The following is a 20,719-nucleotide window of genomic DNA, read 5'->3' as shown; positions in this document are numbered from 1 at the left end:
CCCTGTGTCTTTTCTTGTTTTTACTTGAGACAATTTGGTGGATCTTTTCCTATCATTATGCTCAGTATTCACTTTTTGAATTAGTGACATCTGTAATTACTCATCACTTGTACCATATAAAGTTCTTACCCCTTCACTGCTGTATCCAAATGAACAAATGTCTGTTTTTGCCCAGAATTATGAGAAAAGCGATTTCACACTTCTATTTAATGTTTTCACAATTCATTCAACCACAATAATATTATTATTTGGATATGTGCACTAATAAAAGTTATCTTCCTAGTATTGAAAGTTCATATGTGTATATATATACATATATATATATATATATATATATATATATATATATATATATATATATATATATATATATATATATATATATATATATATATATATATATGATATTTCAATAATAGGAAGAAATTTTTTTTTATTAGTGTGCTTATCCTAATTATATTTGGGGAAATTTCTGTATCGTTATCTGTGGCAGAATAATTGTCAAGTCTTGGTACTCTCCGGCCAGCAGTCCGCGAGAACATTAGGCAACTGAAATATCCCCTTTATATGTATGAATTTAATAAAGAGTTGAAGAGTATATTTCGAGTGCTTGAAAAGTGCTTAAGAGTTGTTTATTTTTTGTTCCAAAATATACCAACCATCATATGGTTAATGTACAGTTGTTTATATAAATGTCAAAAGCAGTAATCTATTTATTTACAACATTTTTGCCTAAATTTGTTATAATGTGTTGACTATCACCGTTCAAAATTTATTAAAAATCTTTTTTTTTTATAATAAAATTAGTCAAAAGTGCAAATATTTCTTGATAATTTTTTAATTTGAAAAGCAATCTTAAATATGACAGAACTTATTATTAATTTAAGTTTTAAAGATTTTTTAGCAAGTATTGCAGCATTAAATAACTTAAAATAATTCATAAGAATCACAAATTTATAAATTTCAAATTGAGCTTATATTAATTATAATTATCAAACACTTCATTTAAATACATCTTTTTGAATTGCTATCAATCTTAGTAATGGAGTTAGCTTTAAACTGTGTATAACTGCTATCCTACTAATTTGCACAAATGAAGTTAATTTTAACCATAATAATAAGAAATTGATTAAAGAGCTGTAAAAAATAACAGCTTAAGATGACTGCAAATCAACAAATTTTCTCAGATATGTTTTGAAATCTTAATGCTTTTGCTAGTTGCATTCTAGTGCAGTTCCTAGCTACAAATTTAAATATTTCATTTGAGTTTTTTAAGGCAGGCAAAACTTGCAGCAACCTTGAACATAATAGTCTTCATTCAGGCAAGAGAAATGTAACCATCCTGTATTTTTTTCTTACGTAGCAATTATACTGTAGTAAACATTTGCACGATAAAATGTGATTGTATAGCTGCCAACTCTACTGCATTTTGAAATACTGTTTCTCCTGGTCTAATGGTTTAATTAAAATTCTGATTTTTATACATTTTAGTTACATTTTCTGTGTTGTTCTTTCTTGTAACATTTATTGTTTATTTTACAGTGTGTCTCTTTTCATCTATTACTTTGGAAACCTTTTTTTTAATTCAAAACTCTGCCGCCATCAATTGTGAAATGTGCAAGCTATGTTTCAAGATGGGAGATTTTGCAAATTTTCTTTAGCTTCTGTGCACTCCCGTTAAGTAAGATTTGAAGCAAATGCGCCCCCATAAAAAAATATCAAACTTACATAAGTGAAAATAAGAGATCTCTCAAAAAACCTATGTTAAAAATGCTAACGTAGTGGAATATCGTTTTGACTACGAAATCAAAGCAAACATTTACAATGGACATAGATGATCTCTTCATTCAACAAGTTGTTGTAATACCACACCATTCATTTCTAAATTTGATCAATATATTTCTTCAAATTTGCTTTCCATGTTTTAAGTCCGAAGGTAGGCTTAAACAGAAGATAGCTATGAACAATGTGCTTGTAGTTTTGTCTTTGTGGCGTTAATCACGCCAGCGCAACGTAAAGACACCCATCATCTAAAATAAACGCAAGCATGCGCAGTTGATTCAAATCTTACATACGCAAAAAAAGTGTGGAATCTCTCTATTATCAGCATTTTGCATGATTCATGACTAAGCTGGAGACTGTGGTCAGAAGTGTCTATGATAGAGAATATAAAAAGCCATTATTGATAAGACGTGTGCACGTGGTTATCAAGTACATTTATTACACTATTTTATAAGCCTCTAAAATTCTCCCAGAAGAAATATCAGAGCTCTGCATGCTGAAAAAGCATTGAATGGCTTGTGTTATTTAAGATTTGATCCCAAGGAGTTATGTTGCTTGACTTTGGGGGGGGGGGGTTGGAGTCATTAATGCTATGTATTATGGTCATAGTCTGGCCAGCTCACATTTTTTGCTGATGACAATGTGAGACCTCACTCGCAACGTCGCAAAACGATGTTTTAACTATTTGCTGAGACCATCTACCACACAGTACTGATCTCGCAGCCAATGACATGTTGCGTAGGGTTTTTGAAAGGTATTTAAAGCTTCTTATTTTCAATGTTCGTTTTTTTAAATCCCTTAAAGATACTTTTTGTCATTGGGTTTTTTAAAAAAGTGCTTAATTTTCCTTTTTCAAAAATGAGATTTTTTTTTCTTTACCTTGTCAATTTTCGACATATATTATGCAAAAGCGGTGCTTTTCACATTGTTCTATTCAACGTTTTCACAATTCATTCAACCACAATCTATTTGAGCGTACCGTCGGTTCGTCCGAAGCGCATGAAAGCTCCAATCATTTTACATGTTTGATGAAATACTTGCGAGTCCTTACGATCTGAAGTACTTGTGATCTCTTGATCATTTTGTTATGGCTAATACAATAAAAAAAAATTCTTTTGTCAAAGACATGTTTTATCGTGTAAAGCCTTTGAAAATTATTTTGCATTTTATGAATGTATATAGTGCTTAAAAATATTTTTTGAGTCCTTAAACGGTGCTTATTTTTGTTGAAAGATTTGACTACACACCCTGAAGGAGTTGCACCTGCTTTGATTTAGTTTTGAACAAGAATTTTGGTGAAAAGTGCTTTGTAATCTGTGCTGAAGTCACACAAGCAGTTCCATGCTGCTTTAGTATGAAGAGCCTGAAGGGGTTTTTGAAATTTATAAAGCGGTATGATAAATAGGCGATCGCAATGCTCGAATAACGCCATCTGGAGCGAGACCCGTTTCATGCCTTTGGCCCTTCCCTGTCCTCTTTTCAGTTGTGTAGGAATGTACTACGATATTTTCCCTTTTCTTAATATTTTTCCTTTTTATTTAATAAAAAAGATTTTAAAATTTCCATGATACTTTCCTTTAGAACTATGTTTTAATGTAGTTTTCAGTTCCATATAGTTTTAAAAATTAAAAGATTTTAACCTAGTTGAAAATCAAGACAGAAACTAACGTACTTCCTTCCTCTATGACTCTCCACACGCTAATGGGGAAAGCATTTTTGGACTTCCCCTCGGAATTTCCCTATTTACTTATTTAAATAAGCAAACACAACAATTTTATTAAACATTAGCTTTTGTACAAAATATGTATTATAAATGTTACTTATAATTTCATTAAAAAAAGAAGCTCTTTTTTGGAATAAGGCTATTCTTAGCTGATCAAAGTGTTATTCTTGTGAACATACCAATTAAAATCGAGAATAAAAGTATTCCAGTGGCCCATAGAAATGTCGCCAGTACCTAAAAGGGAGAAAGAGAGAGAGAAAAAAAAATTATAATTGAAAAAAAATAATGAAATAAGTTAGTGACATATTTTCTTTTTTTATAATAAAGATTCTCACCTTGTCTTGCATGTGTTTTCTATAAATGCAGTGAGAATAACGCAGCTTTGAAAATGTAACCTGTAATGAAAAGAGAAGAGAAAAAAATTGAGATAAAACAGTATTTTATTATGGATGGGCGCCTCCGTTTCTTGAGGATAAATAGATTGACTTTGATATAAAACAAATAGGCATTCATTACTGTCAACTCTACTGGTTTAATGAAAATTCTCCTGGTTTTTGTACATATTAGAAAATTACCTAAAATTATTTTTATGAGGGAAAAAAAACATCCCTATTGAAATCGAATTTATTGCTTAATTATTGCTGATACCTACAATATAGCAGACCGTTTATTGTTATTAGAGTGAGTTAAATTTTTGTATTTTGATGACAGAAAAAATTCCTTATATATAATATATTGTTATAAAATTTATATTTCGTTTTTTTTTCCTACCCATGTTGGAAATGACGCATTTAATGCCCATCCTATGAGCATTAAATGTGTGGTGATACAGAAATGAACAACCAATAAAATGACTAAATTTCATTACAACTTACATTAATTTATGCTTAATGACTGACTCAAAATGATGGTTCAACCCAAATAATTTTTTCAACGCGACCTAACACCATAGAGCTTCCCGAAACACACCAAGCTGTTGTAATTTACTCTGCTTCATAACATTTTTAGTGCAATATGAGCACTGTCTTATTAATAAATTAAACACTTCATTAAAACAGATACTTATTTTGTCAACTCTTTCTTGTAGGAAAAAGAGGTAGGTGAAGTTTTTTACATTATTTCTCTCTCCTCATTCAAGTAATACAGATTTCACAAAATGAACTAAAATAGCCAGTCCTTTAAAACCTTTTTGGTAAGTTAAATTTTCGAGCTATTTCTTTAAATAGCTTTCATCTCACCTAATTAAAAGAACAGAAGTGTATTTACTATTCTCAAATTTGCCCAATTAAGACAGAAATTCTTTGGCTCTTCAACTGTGCTTTGGGTTTCATCTCGTTTGAAATGTTTAGCTGACCGGGATAGCAGTGGCAGGGCACTGGACTCGAGATCGTGAGAACGGGAGTTCGAATCCAGCCGGTCAAAGATTTCCAGTGTAGTAATTGGTGCACGTTAAATCTGTCGGGTCACAAACTCCTCCATGTTTCCTTATCGAATTATACCTCTGGGTGTACTGAATTGAAGATTAATCGTTCTCTAGTTTAGGTCAAAATTGCGATCTGTGGCTGGCTGTATGAATGTGTTCGCCCTATGAACGGGTGGGTGCAGAAGTAGAATTCGTGGCCATAGATGGCGCCACTGGAAAATAAGAACAATCGCACCTCTTGTCTTAATGGCTTACGACAACAACAAAATGTTGATCTTCTCATCAAAGCATACCTTAAATTCGTTTGCAAAATGACCTCGATCCCCCCACTTCATTACTAAAAGACAGGCATGACAAAATCTCTCAATTTATTGAGTCCCAATGTCTTTCTAGCGTTAAGAGACTAACTTACCATTGTGTACAAAGGAATCCAAGATTTTGGGAAAAGTTTGTTCAATGCATTATCCAACTGCTTCCGTAGTAAAAACTTTTTAGAAGTCACCAAGTGTCTCATCTGAAAGTATAAGTTTTTATATATTTTTTTAAAATTTATATCATATTCAAATTTAAAATTGTTCTCTATTTAAAAATGCAGGTCATATGAACAGAGACGCATTGCCTTTTATATTAATGTTTGATATAAAAGGCAATGCGTCTCTGTTCCTCTGGATTCCTCTTTTTACCAATTTTTTTTCTCTCTTAGTTATGTTTAGCACATCTTGATACATATTCGAGATCGCAACGCTTGAGTACACCATCTAGGGAGAAGGCCGGTTCAATGTTTTGAATCTTCCATTTCTCCCTCCTCCTAGTTGTATAGGAAACGAATACGATGTATAACTATACGATATTTACTCCTTTCTTAATATTTTCATGTTTACTTGTCAAAAAAAATTTTTATAATTTCCACGACGCTTTCTTTTAGATCTATGTTCAATGTAGTTTTCAGTTCCATATAGTTTCTTATCTTAAAAGTTTTTAATCTATTTGAAAATCAAGATAGAAACTAACGTACTTTAACGTAACCTTCTCCTATGACTCTCCACACGCTAATGGTGAAAGCATGTAAAGTATTGCCATAGGTAGAGAGTTCTGCTCTACGTCACCTGCAACCCATTTCGATCGCCAATGAAAACGAAAGCCTGTTCTGTATGGACAGTCTACACAGACAAGTAGAGTAAAAATATTTTTAAAAAAACTTAAGTAAAAGAAATTTTTTTTCAAAACATAGAATTAGGTCATGAAAAAATTTTGTCGAAAAATGGAAATTCCAAAAATATTCGAGCAAAGAAAAATTTTGAAAATTATTCTTTGACACATTATAATTTATTTCATGAAATTCAAAGATATATACTAATAAAAATATGTGAAACAAAACATTTATAAAAGGAAGCTTAGTGTAACAAACTTCGAAACAAGATTCAAGGCAAAGTCCTACCTCTCAATCTTTGCTCTAAATTTCAGTTTCTTTGCAAAATATTTACCTATGGATGGTGTTTTCAATATAAATGTAAACAACAACAATCTCGAGCTCTTGACCTGCTCTACTTCCGGTTAGGAAGTATAGAATTGTTTACTACCGCGTATTCTGCGAAGCGATATTTTCAAACCGATAATTTTGTTTTTAATTAAAAAAACACAATTTATATGATTTCTGAGCTCAAATCTGCCGTATTTCATACGATACTAGATATGAATTCTAATGAGTTTGAAGTGAAAATTTGTTTTAGTTATTTATAGATGTATTGTTAAAAAAGGTGACATGATTGCTAGATTCAGAAATAAATTTTTTTTTTTTTTTAAGCAGTCCTGATTTAGCCTCTTATTTCTGTTTGTTCTTGTTGCTTGCCGCGTGCACGATCATACGTTAGTGTTAGCATATTGTTCGAGCAACGAGATTAAGTTCATTTTACTAATTATCATTTAGGTTTAAATTTCGAAGTTGGTATGTTGTTAACAAGGTAAAAAGTGTTTTATAACGATTCTTTTTTTTTTCTTTTTCAAATGACGATTCTTGCAATGTCTTATCAGTCTTGAAATGTCAGGTCTTCAAATAACGATTCTTATATCGATTCTTTTTTAAAACAAATGATAAATCAGGTAGTAAATGCACGCAGACAAAAAATAAAACTCAAGTGTCTGGAAACAATGATTTGTTGCAAGTTAAATGGCTTCAAAATACACCGGAAATAGTAACCCGAAAGAATAGGCAGTAAAAAGCTTGCAGCGCATCCTAATGTAGAAAACACCATTCATGTATACACCGAAGAGCCATTACATTATGACCACCCTCCATCTATAACAATAGGATCTCCCAGGTTTTCATGGTTTCTTGCCCAGGAACAATGTTTTCATGGGGCACATTAGGACCCATAATCCTCATAGAACAATCCCTGACGTCTGTAAGCTACTTGAATATAGTTGCAGACCAGGTTCACCCATTCATGGCAACAGTTTTTCCTGCGGGGGATGGTGTTTACCAACAGGATAATGCACCATGTCATAAGGGTCGAATCGTCGAGGAACATTCCAGTGACTTTCAAGTCCTGTCTTGGCCACCAAATTCACCTGACCTTAATCCAATAGAGCATTTGTGGTCCTACTTGGAAAACCAAATTCGTGCTGCCACGCTACCCCCTCGCAATGTGAGGGAATTGCAGGACCAGTTGGTGAGCGCTTGGTACCAGATACCTCAGACTACCTATCAGCACCTTGTGGAATCATTGCCACGGCGGGTGCTAGCAGTTTTGAGGGCTAAAGGTGGTCCTACATGTTATTAGCAGGGTGGTCATAATGTAATGGCTCTTCGTAGTATATATATCTTTTTGAGTAACGAACCGCACACTTTGAAAAAAAATGCGTACAAAATGTTGCAAAACATGACAAAAAATGAAAAAGGTGAAATTAGCATGAGGATCAAACTTTTATACCCACTCCTGACTAAATTTTAAGGGCCACGAATTCCTAATTGCAACTACCCTCCCCATTTCAAAAGGTCACAAATCCAAAAAAATATATACTCCCCAACAAACATTAAGATTGACATTTAGTTCGTGACAATCCGGTTAGATTTTTCTGCCCACTCTACGTAAGTGCTATCCTGTATGTTATCCAGTAGACAGCTAAATATCTGCAAATCATTAATTAGCAATATGATCATGCAATGAATAAAATATAAGTATGTATACCATTTTTTAACAAGTCATTGTAAAAAAATATTAAAAAAGAGTTTTAATAAAATTACTACATAAACTTATTTTGAATTATTTTTGATATTAAGCATAAAGTTTACTGATTGTCAAAACGGAATGTTTTTCATTGTAAATGTTCCATTGTAAATGTGTTGCAAACATGATTTCTCTCTCTCCCCCCCCCCCCAAAAAAGAAAATTTTAAAAACCCTGATGACTATACAACGTAATTACCTCCACATAGTTGTACATAGCTAAATCACATATTGATTCTGCGTCTTGATGTCGTCTTTCCGAAAACAAAGGAAGGACATTTTCTGCAAGAATAAAAAAAAATTTCAACTCAAGCCAAGAAATTTATTTACATAATTAAAAAAAAAAATACAATAATAATTTCTTACTGGGTTCATAACTATAAGCTTCCAGCAGTTCAGCCAGTATTTCACAATCTTCAAATCCCTAATTTTCAGAAATTAATAAAAAGAATTTTCAAAAAAGCATTTAAATTACCATATTTATTCAATGCACACTAAAATGATTGATTAATGGTAGTGATGATAGAGAAAAATGTTAAAAATTCCAAACTTCGTTCCACCAAAAATTGGTATTCATTTGCTGAATACATAAAATGGAGCTCAATTTCACCATATTTTGGTCACCACTAGTTTCAAATATCAGTAGGAGGTTGTACCAAAAGTAGGTGTTTTGAAGAAACAAAACACCTTATTTCCATTCTTCCTTCCTTTTCTTTTATAAAACCAGAGAAAGGTTGCACCATAATTTAGTATTTTTAAAGAACCCGAATTTGCAATTTACCGCAAGTAGGTTATTTTATGACATGCCTCTAAACATTGCATACTGCCAACCAAATCAAAAAGGCAACATAAAAGAAATTAACTTTAATGCAAATCAACCAATTTACCAACCTAAATAAGCTTATTTAGGTTGGTAAACATGTTGTATAGTATCAACTGGTTGATACTATACAACATGTATAAGTCGTCCCGATACACCGAGACCGAGTTGTAAAGAAAACATGGCGTCGTAAAACGTAAACAAATATCGTTCAGTTTACAGTCAACGTCAAAGTTTTGCGTCTTTTACCAAATTTTGATGCAGTCAGTTGCTTCATGGAAGTGTTTTTCGATCATGCTTCACAATTTATGGTGTAACTAAAATAAAATAATCTTTCATTTAACCAAACTTTGGGATAAAAAGAAACTTTGCACCAAATACTGGTTTAAGTTTTACCGAGTCTTTTTACAATGTATTTTTTAGATATCATTTTAATTAATTGTTATTACGTATTAATTGATTATTGTTGTTAAGGTATCCGACTACCTTCGGGACAAAATTTTTGAAAAATAAATATTTTCCACAACATTATTGCAATTTATATAGTATATTAATTTAAATAAACATATTTAATAGAGAAAATTTTAATATACAGGAAATTTTTTGTTTAAAGAGTATTTTTTAGATAATTTTAATGAAAATAACTCATTAACGGAAAACACTCTACACAAAAAACTATTGTACATACAGCTATCAAACTTTTTGAGCCGTTTCGTATAACCCTCTGAAGTGTTATGAACCTCAACTTAAATGATATCATGAAATTAAAAAAATTTATGGAGTGTTATGCATATTTTTCCAGTTTTCTTCACATTATCTACTGCAAAATATCTCATAAAACAAAAAATAATATAGTTATCTGAATTCTGGAGGTCTGTTACATAACCACCAATACAAGAAACAATCTCTGAAAGTTTGAAGACAAATTTATAATAATTAGTTGAGTTATCTTGTTTTCCGTAGACAAAAAACAGTAAAATTTTCATTTTGAGAAAAACACAATTAAAGTTTATAATTACATTTTTTCTAAAAACTATGAATGTTTGTCAGTAGGAAGTTATTATATTTTATAGGGGGCACATTCCTTCACACATTTTCTTAGTTTTATTTAACGTAGCGATATTTTAACGTATTATTTAGCGATATTTTAAAGTATTTAGTGAATAACATCAAAAATCTACTACTTATACAGCATTTAACACAGGAACAATTTTTTATTAAACAACCATCTTACTGTATTTTCACACTTTAATATATATGTCTAAATATAGTTTTTATTAATAATTAGAAGTAAAAAATATTTTTTATAATATTTATAATAGCTCAAATCTAGAATTTTCTTCTAAGTGCAATTTGTTATCATAGCAAACCGGACAACATAATGAAGCTAATATTATCATCAGGATCTCAATATCAATTATTCGATTGCCACACAGATTGTTTTTATCCAAAGGCATCAGTTCTTTATTGACATCCATAGAAATCGATAATTTTGAAGAGGTTGAAGTAATAGATTCATCTGCTTTACACAATTTTGAATAAATGGTATAATCAACTTTACTAAAATCATCGCTTTTGGTGGCATGTTGATTACCGTAATATTTACGTTTCTTAGATTGAAAAGTACGTCCTTTACCCATTTCAATAAATTTATCAAAATAAATAAAAAAATTTTTTGAAAGAAATCAATAAATTTCTTCAAAACAAATCAAAATCAAGATATAGAAAGTACGCTTCAAATGTAAACAAACTATCAGAAAATATGCTAACTTTTCATGTTACCCACAAACAGTAACCACGAAACGTAAAATCTAATTAAAATATAATTCAGATTATTAGCCGTGTCTTTAAGAGCTTTTAAAAATTAAATATCTAAGAAAAATAAACACAAATAGAAATGGAACCGAAACTATTACCTACTACCGGCTTCATTTTTGTAATTTCCGGTAAGTTGGACAGCTGTCATCTGTTACTAAAATAGCTATAACTAAAGTTCTGCTTGACGTGCATTCAAAAACAAAACAGCTTTGAAAACTAGAAAAATTGGGCATTATTATAAAGCAATAAAATAAAAAAGTGATTTTTTGTGAAAATCCTCTTTTTTAAGGTAGTCGGATACCTTAATAACTGTTATTATTCATAAGAAAGCAAGCAAAACGTCGTTTCAAGAGTTTAGCTAAGTAATATACGCTCGCGTTGAGAGATTGGCATCCATTTGGCGTGCATTTCTGGTTTTTTCTTAACTTGTAACAGAGTGTAGACGTAGGTATGACAGGCAGCCCAATCAATACCTCCTAGATAAGAGCAAGCCTCAGCACGGGTTACAATAAATATCCTTTAGTAGTCCAAACGTTAATGACATATTTCGTATTTTCAACCATTGCGCAGCTTTGACGAAATGACATCTTTCTTATTTTTCACCTACTGCGCAGTTAACTTCGTTAGATCGGACTACTAAATTGATCCGTGCTGAGGCCTTCCTTCTTTTAGGAGGTGTTGGCTCAATGCAGTTGAAAAACGCAGCCAGAACAAGAGTTCTAAATGTTATACGTTTAAGTTGGGTGTTTTCGTTTGGTTCAGTTTTTATTCTCAAGTTTGTGGCAGGTCATTTCTCTCATTCCAGACTGAGGTCCCCACCCAAGTCAAAATTCTTGATGGTCCCATCAAAAATTTTTGTTGGTTTCAGTGCGATTCATGATGGTCCGACATCATTTGATGATCACAATCATCCAACATTTTCTATTCTACGCACATGGTGTTTGATATGCCTACAGACTTCCATCATTCCATGATGGAAAATGTTTCTTTAATACCATGATGGCAAACCATCAAGATAATATGATTCGTATGAACCAACAATTCATGATGATCCGTGGTGATTCCAACTATACATTTTCATGATGGTTTAATTGAAATTCATGTTGATTATCAGTACCGTCAAAACAATTTAGTTTTTTTTTTATGTTTAACCATCATAAATCAGTCCGAATTCATACATTGGGGTGATGGCTACTTATGTTGGTTACCATCAGAAATATAATGGTTTACGATGGAATTATTGATGGCTACCATCAGGCTTATGTTGGTCCATCAATGGAAAAATATCAAAAATTTTGACTTTTGCAGTCATCGTTTATTAACAGTGGCATTTCTTAGGTCATGCACAAACACTGGGGGTCATTTGCTTTGTAAGGGAATGTATTTCAAGGAGAAAAACGTGGCATGATTTTCCTGTTAAGGTGATGATTTAGATAAATGAAACTTACCGCATTCATTCCTTGACCATAAAATGGCACCATAGCGTGAGCAGCATCACCTAAAATCAGAGCTCTGTCCTCAACGTGATAAGGATTGCACTATAAAATAATGTTTACACACGTGAGTTCATTTATGATATTTCATTGCTTACAGTAATAATTTTATCACTTTTTGAAGGAAGATAATAGAACTGTATCTATAGAATAGAATAGATCTGAATAATAGAATAGATCTGAATCGGAATTGAATATTTCTCTCATATTGAGATTTTCACCTGCTTTTCTATAATTTTTCTATTATATATATATAATTTTTTACTGAACCGTTAAATTTATGTTTTTCATTGTCTTTTTTTCAGTATTCACGGGGTATTTTATTTCATTTTATGATCAGTATTGAACAGTCAACCCTATTCTGAGTTTACCATTAACCATTATTATCACTATTCAATTCCATAGTCTTGTAATTTTGAACCAAATCTAGAAGAAAACGGATTTCCTGGATTAGCCGTTGGGGCAAACTAGACTTCTTGGAAGACTTTTGATGGAATTTATTGCACTTGCATTATATGAAGAGAAAAACCAAAAGGGCTCATAATTACGGCGATGAAGTTCTAACCCATGATCCGTCTACCAGTGAGGATAACTTATAACAGCACTGTAGTCGGTGCGAACCGAGAGTAGAATTCATATCAATCAGCTAACGCTGGAATTCGAGCCTTGATCGCCTGATTGGGTGCTAGGCGTTCTTTCCCCAGAACCAGAGTCACTCATTCATTAGGTATTGCAAATAATATCCATTATAAGGCACTGAAAATAAAACTGAATATCTTACAGAGTCATTGTCTCTAGCCGAAAAATATATTACTGGCTTTTTTGAAGAAAAAAAAATCCAGCACTTGTTATGGAATACATTTTAAAAAACTGGTGCATATTCATTGCCATAAGAGAATTGCTTCATTGCCGCTTCTAGAAAGATTTCTCAGAATGAGACGAAATTTTACAAATGCAAGAGCAGCGTTTATATAAATAAGTGATTAAAAAATCACAGCAAAATGATCACTTATTGAAGGAAAAAATACAAATGAATGGATGTACCCCGCTTGGGCCACGTCTAGCGCGAATGCAGGAGGCGATACAATCGGGTATATAAGCATACTAGTCCCTTATGATGTGCAGTAGCATCTCTTTTCACAGCTGCTGTTGCTGCAAAAAAACACTGCTAAATCAAATAAACTCGAAATTGCCGATCCAAGTGGTCCCAGATATGCACGTTCGTCGACGAATCTTGGAAAAGAGTTGACCAGGGAAGTGTGGTAATGTGACTGAGGCTTTCCTGTGACGCACATTTGAAAAATAGTTCCCGAGAGTCCTTCCATAAGTGGTCATACGCGACTGAAGTATGTCACGCATGAACCACTGAGCTCTCGTGTCATCGTGGATAAATATTAGGGATGATCATGTGTCGTATGCGATGGCACTCTAAATCATTACACCATAGGCAGAGTTGAGGAGCTCACCCCGAACCCTCCACACTCGAACAGGATGATCACCATTTCTCAAATTAAATCAGGATTCATTAAGACGAACTGATTCTATTCAACCGCTGTCCAATCGTTGAGAGTGACGCAATTTCAAACAGTGGCAACTGTGGGTGAATGCCACGCTGCTGTATAACTTCTACAGTTGTTTTTTTTTTCATTATTATTATTACCGTCGTTGAACAGCCGACAAAATTTTATGGATTTACGACTACTAATGTTTAACTCCATAGTCTTGTAATTTTAAACCCAATTCAGAAGACGAGGGAACTCTGGGATCGAGTATTGGGAGAAATTTGCCTTCGTGGATAACTTCTTGATGGAGCTAACGCGCATTTGCGTGGCATGGAGAGGAAGACCACGAGAACCTCCCACGGTTATCCTGACAGCAAGGGGACTCTACCCCATGATCCGTCTACCACTGAGGATATTTCACGTCAGCACTGTGGTTGGTGCAAGCCGGATGAGGAATTCGTATAGACTGGGATTCGAACCCGGTTCTTCTCATTAGAAGGTGAGCGCTCAATCCCCTGAGCCATCGTGGCTCTCTACAGCTGGTTTGAGGGTATATGGAGCCACTGCATACGACACATGGCTGACATTGATTCATGGCACGCTTGCATACTCATATATTATTACAACTCATATATTATTAATGGTGGTGCAATTAAACTTCACTGCTCTGCTATGTTCTTCTTTAGAACTAAAATTTATATTTTAATATACTAATGCCATCCATATTTGTTTTATCGGCACTTTTCGCACTTCGGACAGTAATTACACAAAAGTTGAGGATACATACAAAATGATATGTAGAACAAAATATGCAAACTATTCTAAAAATATTGATTATACCTATTCAAGATAGTAAATATGTATAAAAAAAGAGATTTTATTGGTGCTTTTTTCAGTGTCTAAAAGGTGTTTCAAAGACATATGTCAAAGACAACCTACGTATTCCAAGAAATGTCATAAAATAAATTGTATATAAAATTTCAATAAAATATCATTTGTCAGAAGAAGTGGATTTACCTTAATCGAAACTAATGCAGATGGAGGTGTTTTGAAAAAATCCTCTATTAATTTCTCCCTGAAAATATAATTTACAACAAAAGTATTTATTGAGAGCTTTTTTAATGCTGGCAGATTATATAATTAGGATAAATTGAATCAAAAACAAAAGGGAAATTAAATCCGTTGTGCGTCAAAATCACATTGTTGATTTTCCTCGCTGGTAAATGATATCGGCGCAGAATATCATGCAATATTGAAAGTATATCTAATAAAAAAATTTTAATTTGCACTCACATCCGTACAAAAGTATCTTCCATCAGTTTTACCTTATACTCATGTTAGAAGGGAAAATTCTGTGATAACTTGTAAAGAATAGAGGGCAGAACAGTTTTATTTTTGTTTAATTTTCTTTTTGATACTGTGTAACGGGAGAGGTTTAAAGCAATGAAATTACTATGAATGCCACCTTTAGTTTGAACTAATATTAATACTATAATCATATTATTTTGTTTGTAACATTTAATATTTTACATAATTCGTCGAATTTCAAGTTGAATTTACATAATGGATTTTGTTGTTGGAAATCCATTTTGTTCAGGGAAACATCCCTGAGGATGATCCGAAGACACGCCATCACAATTTTGATCCTCTGCAGAGGGGATGGCTCCCCCGCTTCGGTAGCCCGACGACCTACACGCGAAGTCGAGCACTTTACAGTAGAACACTTAAACGAGGACCCATACCGCACACACCCGATCCCTACGCAGACTGATCCAAGTGGTTACCCACCCGCACACTGACAGCACCCAGTGATGCTTGACTTCGGTGATCTGCTGGGAACCGTGTCTTAACGATCTGTCCACTACGGAATTTACATAATGGATAAAATTTCAACTTTTCAAAACGACACAAGACTTCCAAGTATAATTTTTTTTCTACAAATCAGTGTAAAAAAAAAAGGTGAAAAGAATAATGAAATCAATTGACTGTTAATGAAACAAAAAATATTATTGAAAAAAAAAACTTACCTTCCGATGAGAGGTATGGCATCTGAGAAATTTGTTTTAAAGAATTGAATGAGGTTGTCAGGTGTCTTGATGGATTCAAATATTTCAAATGGCATGAAGAGAGTGACAGTGTAGGTCTTGTCTTGATTGGGCAGAGCAATCATCATGAAAGTGTGCCTGGGCCATATGTGAAGGTAGTTCTTTTCCATGGCAAACTAAAAATGATCCATCTCCCATCATTCAACATAAATGTTTTTCTAACATTCCTAACTATTTTTGTCCCATCTCTAAAGCCACCCTAACCCCCTTTTTTTTATTGGGAACACAAATTAGTCGGTCCGTTTTTTTTTGTGGTAAAAAATGCATGGTATTTCAGAAAAAAATAAATGAACAGATTAATCAAAGTATTGCCTATTGCTGGCTACTACCTTTTCCCACCTCTCAGGCAATTTTCGAATTCCATCTCTAAGAAATTTCTGTCTTTTAAGGCGATCCAAGCGAGGAGTCAATTTTCCATTTCTGCGAAAGAAGTGAGCCGGTGATTTGCCAAATCATACTGCATCCAATGGAACAACCGCTAATCAGAAGGAGCAATGTCCGACGAATACAGCGGGTGCTGTAAAATATCCCACTTGAGCGTTTCAAAATAATTTTTTACGACTTTTTCGACTTGAGGCAGACAGTTATCATGCAGAAGATTAACTTTTTCATCTCTTTGCTCGTATTCCGGACGTTTTTCTCGTAGAATTACACACATTATCCCGGTACACATTTGCCCGGTATGCCCTACATCAATGTCTTTTTAAAGTCAAGTGCGACTGCTCAGCGCTATACATTTAACCGGTACTCCGAATACTGATGTTTCTCCTAATCTATCCTCAGCAGATATTAAAATATCGAATAAATATAATAATATCAACGAATAAAATTTTATCAAATCTAATATAACAAATATTTCGGACATTCAGTAAAGCGACTATGTGATTGTTGACATTCATCAGTGAAAGTCGACATTCTCTCAAAGAGAGAAACTAACTATTTAACAGACGCTTTGGAGCTCTGGACCCTTGTTTTCGATTTGGATTACGGGCCTTTTTTGAATGGCACAACCTTACAATCAATTGGGTAACTATTTTTCCCATGGCGGAAAGTCTTGGGAGGAAAAAACTCTTAAAAGGTGTCTCAATAACATTACACTTTTCTAAAAAAATTAAGAATATTTTAATTTTATTACATACGTATAATAAAATTTTTTTGTTATTAATGCGTATAATAAAAATTTAAGTAATACGTATAATAAAAATTTAAGTAATACTTATAATAAAAATACGTATAATAAATTTTTTTATTATTACGTACAATAAAAATTTAATCAATTAATAATAGTACGTATAATAAAGAATTTTTGTTATTAATCAATTCCTTATAAATTTGATTATAGGAAAGAGATTTGAAATTATAACTGTTAATATTCTTCCGCAGTTTTAAGTGCAGTACATTCCCGATATCTCAAAGTTCTAGGAACGGTAAAAAAATTTCGACATAGCGAATTTTAGAGATAACAAATTCTGAACAAAATATGTTCTAAAAAGTAAAAAAAAAAAAGTATTCTGAAATATTACTCTAAGAGTCTTGGAAACATAAGAATAGCTACCAATAAATATGTATGAAATGTTAGTTGACTATAAGTCAAAATACAACAATGATAATTTAAAAGTAAGACACGAACAATTATGCATTATATAGAAAGGAATTGGTTCACAATGAACTTAAATGGTGATTCTTCAGAAAAAATTCCTTTTCTATTTCGAAAAAATTTCGACATAGCAAGGTTTTGAAAAAGAATCACTTCGACATAGGAATTAAAAATAACATTAAGTGGATATATGGATGGTGTTTTCAATATAAATGTAAACAATAACAATCTTGAGCTCTATACCTGTTCTAGTTCTGGTTAGAAAGTTTGCTACTGTTAACTACAGCTTATTCAGCGAGGCGATATTTTCAAACGGATAATTTTGTTTTCAATTAAAAAAAAAAATTAGATAATTTCTGAGCTCAAATCTGCCGTATTTCATAAGATATTAATGTTATTACGTAATTTTGGTGAGTTTAAAGTGAACATTTGTTTTAGTTACTTATAGATATATTGTTAAAAGAGGTGACATGGTTGCTGGATTTTGAATAACTCGCTTTTTTGGCAGTCCTGATTCGGCCTCTTTCCATTTATTTATCACTGTCTGTTCTTGTTGCAAGATGTGCACCTTCTTACGTTAGTGTTAGCACCTTTAGCATTGTAAACACAAGTATTGTTAGCATTGTAAGCACAAGTATTAAGTAATCAAATACCACGCTTGCAAGCATCTCAAAACGCAATGATCACGTTGTGAGCCAAATGTCTTTAAAATACAACGGAAACAGTAACCCGGAAGTATAGGCGGTATGGAGCTTGCAGCGCTCCCTAGAGTGTAGAAAACACCCTCCATTGTGCGAAGGGGAAAAATATTTTTTTGACACAACAAGGTTTTCAAGATTTCCAGAGTACACTGTATGAAATTTTCCAAAGGAAGTTGTCTTTGTTAGATATCCTATGTTTATGAATCCGAAGTTTTCTAAGGGGTTATTGAGTTTCTCTATTGTTGAGAGAAGGGAAGTTTTTATGACATTCCCTCCATTTCTTTAATATTATTATAAGTGAGGTTATATAGACGTTCTTACTTCGCCTGATTCTGTCGCAGGTATGCAGAGTTCCAAATACCCATGCTCGATGTAATGTTGACTGTAGTTGAAGCGAGGCATTTTCAACATTTGTCGTCGGACTGATGAGTACGCTCCGTCGCATCCTATCAGCAAATCAGTTTTGTCTTCTCGCACGCCTCCATCAGGGCTATAAAAATAATTCGAATCTCTTTTCAGGCTGAACTAATACAGTTTTTCCACTTAACCCCCTGATTGATGTTTCATTTTAATTTAAAATTAGAATTTTAAATTAGAATGAAACATCACTAACATTTTATAAAATAAAATTGTTATTTTCGCTTGAGCTGCACATCTCTGAGGATGATCCGAAGACCTGTGTTAGCTTTTGTATTCTTTTATTTCCGCAGACATGCACAGACGAACGATAAACAAAAACATGAATAGCAAGAAAAAGTCGTTTTGGTTGCCTAGCAACCAGCCAAAGTTGTAGTTATTATATTTACAAGAGTTAGCAGACGATTTAAAACAATTATTTAAACTAACTGTTTATTGATGACGAAACAACCTGTGCAAAGGCAAAAAATATATAGTAAGAACTTCCCCCGCCGCTAAGTCTGAGGCCGTCTGCTGCTATGGAAACAAGAATAGCGCATTTCAGGGAGGGTAGCTTCTCTTCACTCTAGGGCTAACACAATAGACCTTTCTCTCACAGATCCAATGTACTAAACAGTGACTCCACTTGAAATAGTTATACCTCGTTACCATAGTCCCCACCACGAGTCCTGACGAATGGCTAGGGGAGTTCTTACTTTAGACAAACTATACATAGGGGGAGAAGTCTAGCTTATTTTGACACAATGTAAACCTGTCTCCCAAGGTTAAACAGAACATAATACACAAGTTCTAAGTTGAAATTTTATTTTTTTTTATATGAAAAAAATATTTAATTTACCATCAGTTTACTATCCCAAATTATCTTATTGAAAAAGTTAAATAATAGTCTTTGCACATGTTCACATCTTCATAATCTGAAAAATCATCTGCACTACTTTCACTTTTGATCGCGAACGCCATTTTTTTTACTCTTTTTTACATGTAAATTCACCAACCATCTTATTAACAACTGTCAATAATACACGTCTGCAGTCCCACAAATAGCAAAACTCCCAAACAAGCATTGGCAAACTTCCAATCACAGCAGATTATTATTATTTTTTGTTTTGCTTCCGGCCGAATAAAAACGGGATGAAACAAAACGTATTGACAAATTCTGCTATACCCGAGTTTACTCGGGATAATAAATATTTGCAATATATACATATCCGAGTTAACTCGGGATAGTAAATATTTGCAATATATACATATCCGAGTTAACTCGGGATAGTAAATATTTGCAATATATACATATCCGAGTTAACTCGGGATAATAAATATTTGCAATATTTACATACCCGAGTTAACTCGGGATAATAAATATTTGCAATATATACATACCCGAGTTAACTCGGGATAATCGGGGAAGAGGTTAAACCAGCATTCTCAGAATACCTATTTTATTTCTATCCGGTATTCAACGAGATGTGTAGATTACTAAGTCATTTGTTATTCGATTCATGGGATAGTGAAAAATGTCAACAGTATAGCTGCGAACTAATTTATTTCTTTTACATTTGTTTATCAAATGGTTCATTACTTATTTTACTTATCGAGCAGAATTAAAGCAGAACATTTCCTCAATAGCCCTCTGTGTTACAGGTTCACGAAGGTTAAGTCTCCATAATGTGGTTAGAATTGCGCACAGGCAGCCTTTACTTCCCAGACAAACAGGTTGTCATCGATCTGAAGCTGGGTGAGCCTCAAACCACCACCGAGGATCGAAGCCCAGTTCTTCACAGCAGTTCAATGCTTTACCCATTGACCAGTTGCAGCTGAGAACAATTAAGTATAAAACCATTAAATCAGTAATATATTGGTGGAAAAAAATTAACCCATTCTGAAAATATTAGTAATATTTTTTTTTATTGAAGCAAATGAATTACACACTTATTTATGATTCGGTCAAATTCGAAATTTCATTCGGCAATAATGGGAATTCCCCTTCATCAAAAGCATAAGTTCGTGCCTGGTATAATTAAAGGCCTAGGGAAGTATAGTTCGTCTATAGAACGAACTCCCCTCACTACGAAGTCTGCTGGTATGGAAACAAGAAATAGCGCATTTCAAAGGG

General features: G+C 33.1%; 1 protein-coding gene across 1 annotated transcript in view; it reads right to left on the bottom strand.

Annotated features, from left to right (window-relative positions):
- Positions 1 to 3,532: 3,532 nt before the first annotated feature.
- The window catches only part of cn (Kynurenine 3-monooxygenase cn), a 39,261-nt gene continuing 22,074 nt past the window's right edge, over positions 3,533 to 20,719 (bottom strand). Inside the window, exons 6-14 of the mRNA XM_087157868.1 lie at positions 18,511 to 18,679; positions 15,814 to 16,007; positions 14,804 to 14,861; positions 12,240 to 12,329; positions 8,520 to 8,577; positions 8,353 to 8,435; positions 5,341 to 5,442; positions 3,841 to 3,900; positions 3,533 to 3,739 (exon numbers count right to left, since the gene is read on the bottom strand). Coding sequence (XP_087013994.1) covers positions 3,659 to 3,739; positions 3,841 to 3,900; positions 5,341 to 5,442; positions 8,353 to 8,435; positions 8,520 to 8,577; positions 12,240 to 12,329; positions 14,804 to 14,861; positions 15,814 to 16,007; positions 18,511 to 18,679 — 895 coding nt within the window. The 3' untranslated portion in view covers positions 3,533 to 3,658. The remainder of the gene's footprint in view (positions 3,740 to 3,840; positions 3,901 to 5,340; positions 5,443 to 8,352; positions 8,436 to 8,519; positions 8,578 to 12,239; positions 12,330 to 14,803; positions 14,862 to 15,813; positions 16,008 to 18,510; positions 18,680 to 20,719) is intronic.

The sequence above is a fragment of the Parasteatoda tepidariorum genome, chromosome 2, assembly GCF_982258835.1.
Source record: "Parasteatoda tepidariorum strain Cologne lab strain chromosome 2, Ptep-v5.0, whole genome shotgun sequence".
In the NCBI taxonomy this organism is placed as follows: domain Eukaryota; kingdom Metazoa; phylum Arthropoda; class Arachnida; order Araneae; family Theridiidae; genus Parasteatoda; species Parasteatoda tepidariorum.
The sequence above is the reverse complement of the archived record's forward strand: the minus strand, read 5'-3'. Positions and strand labels throughout refer to the sequence as shown.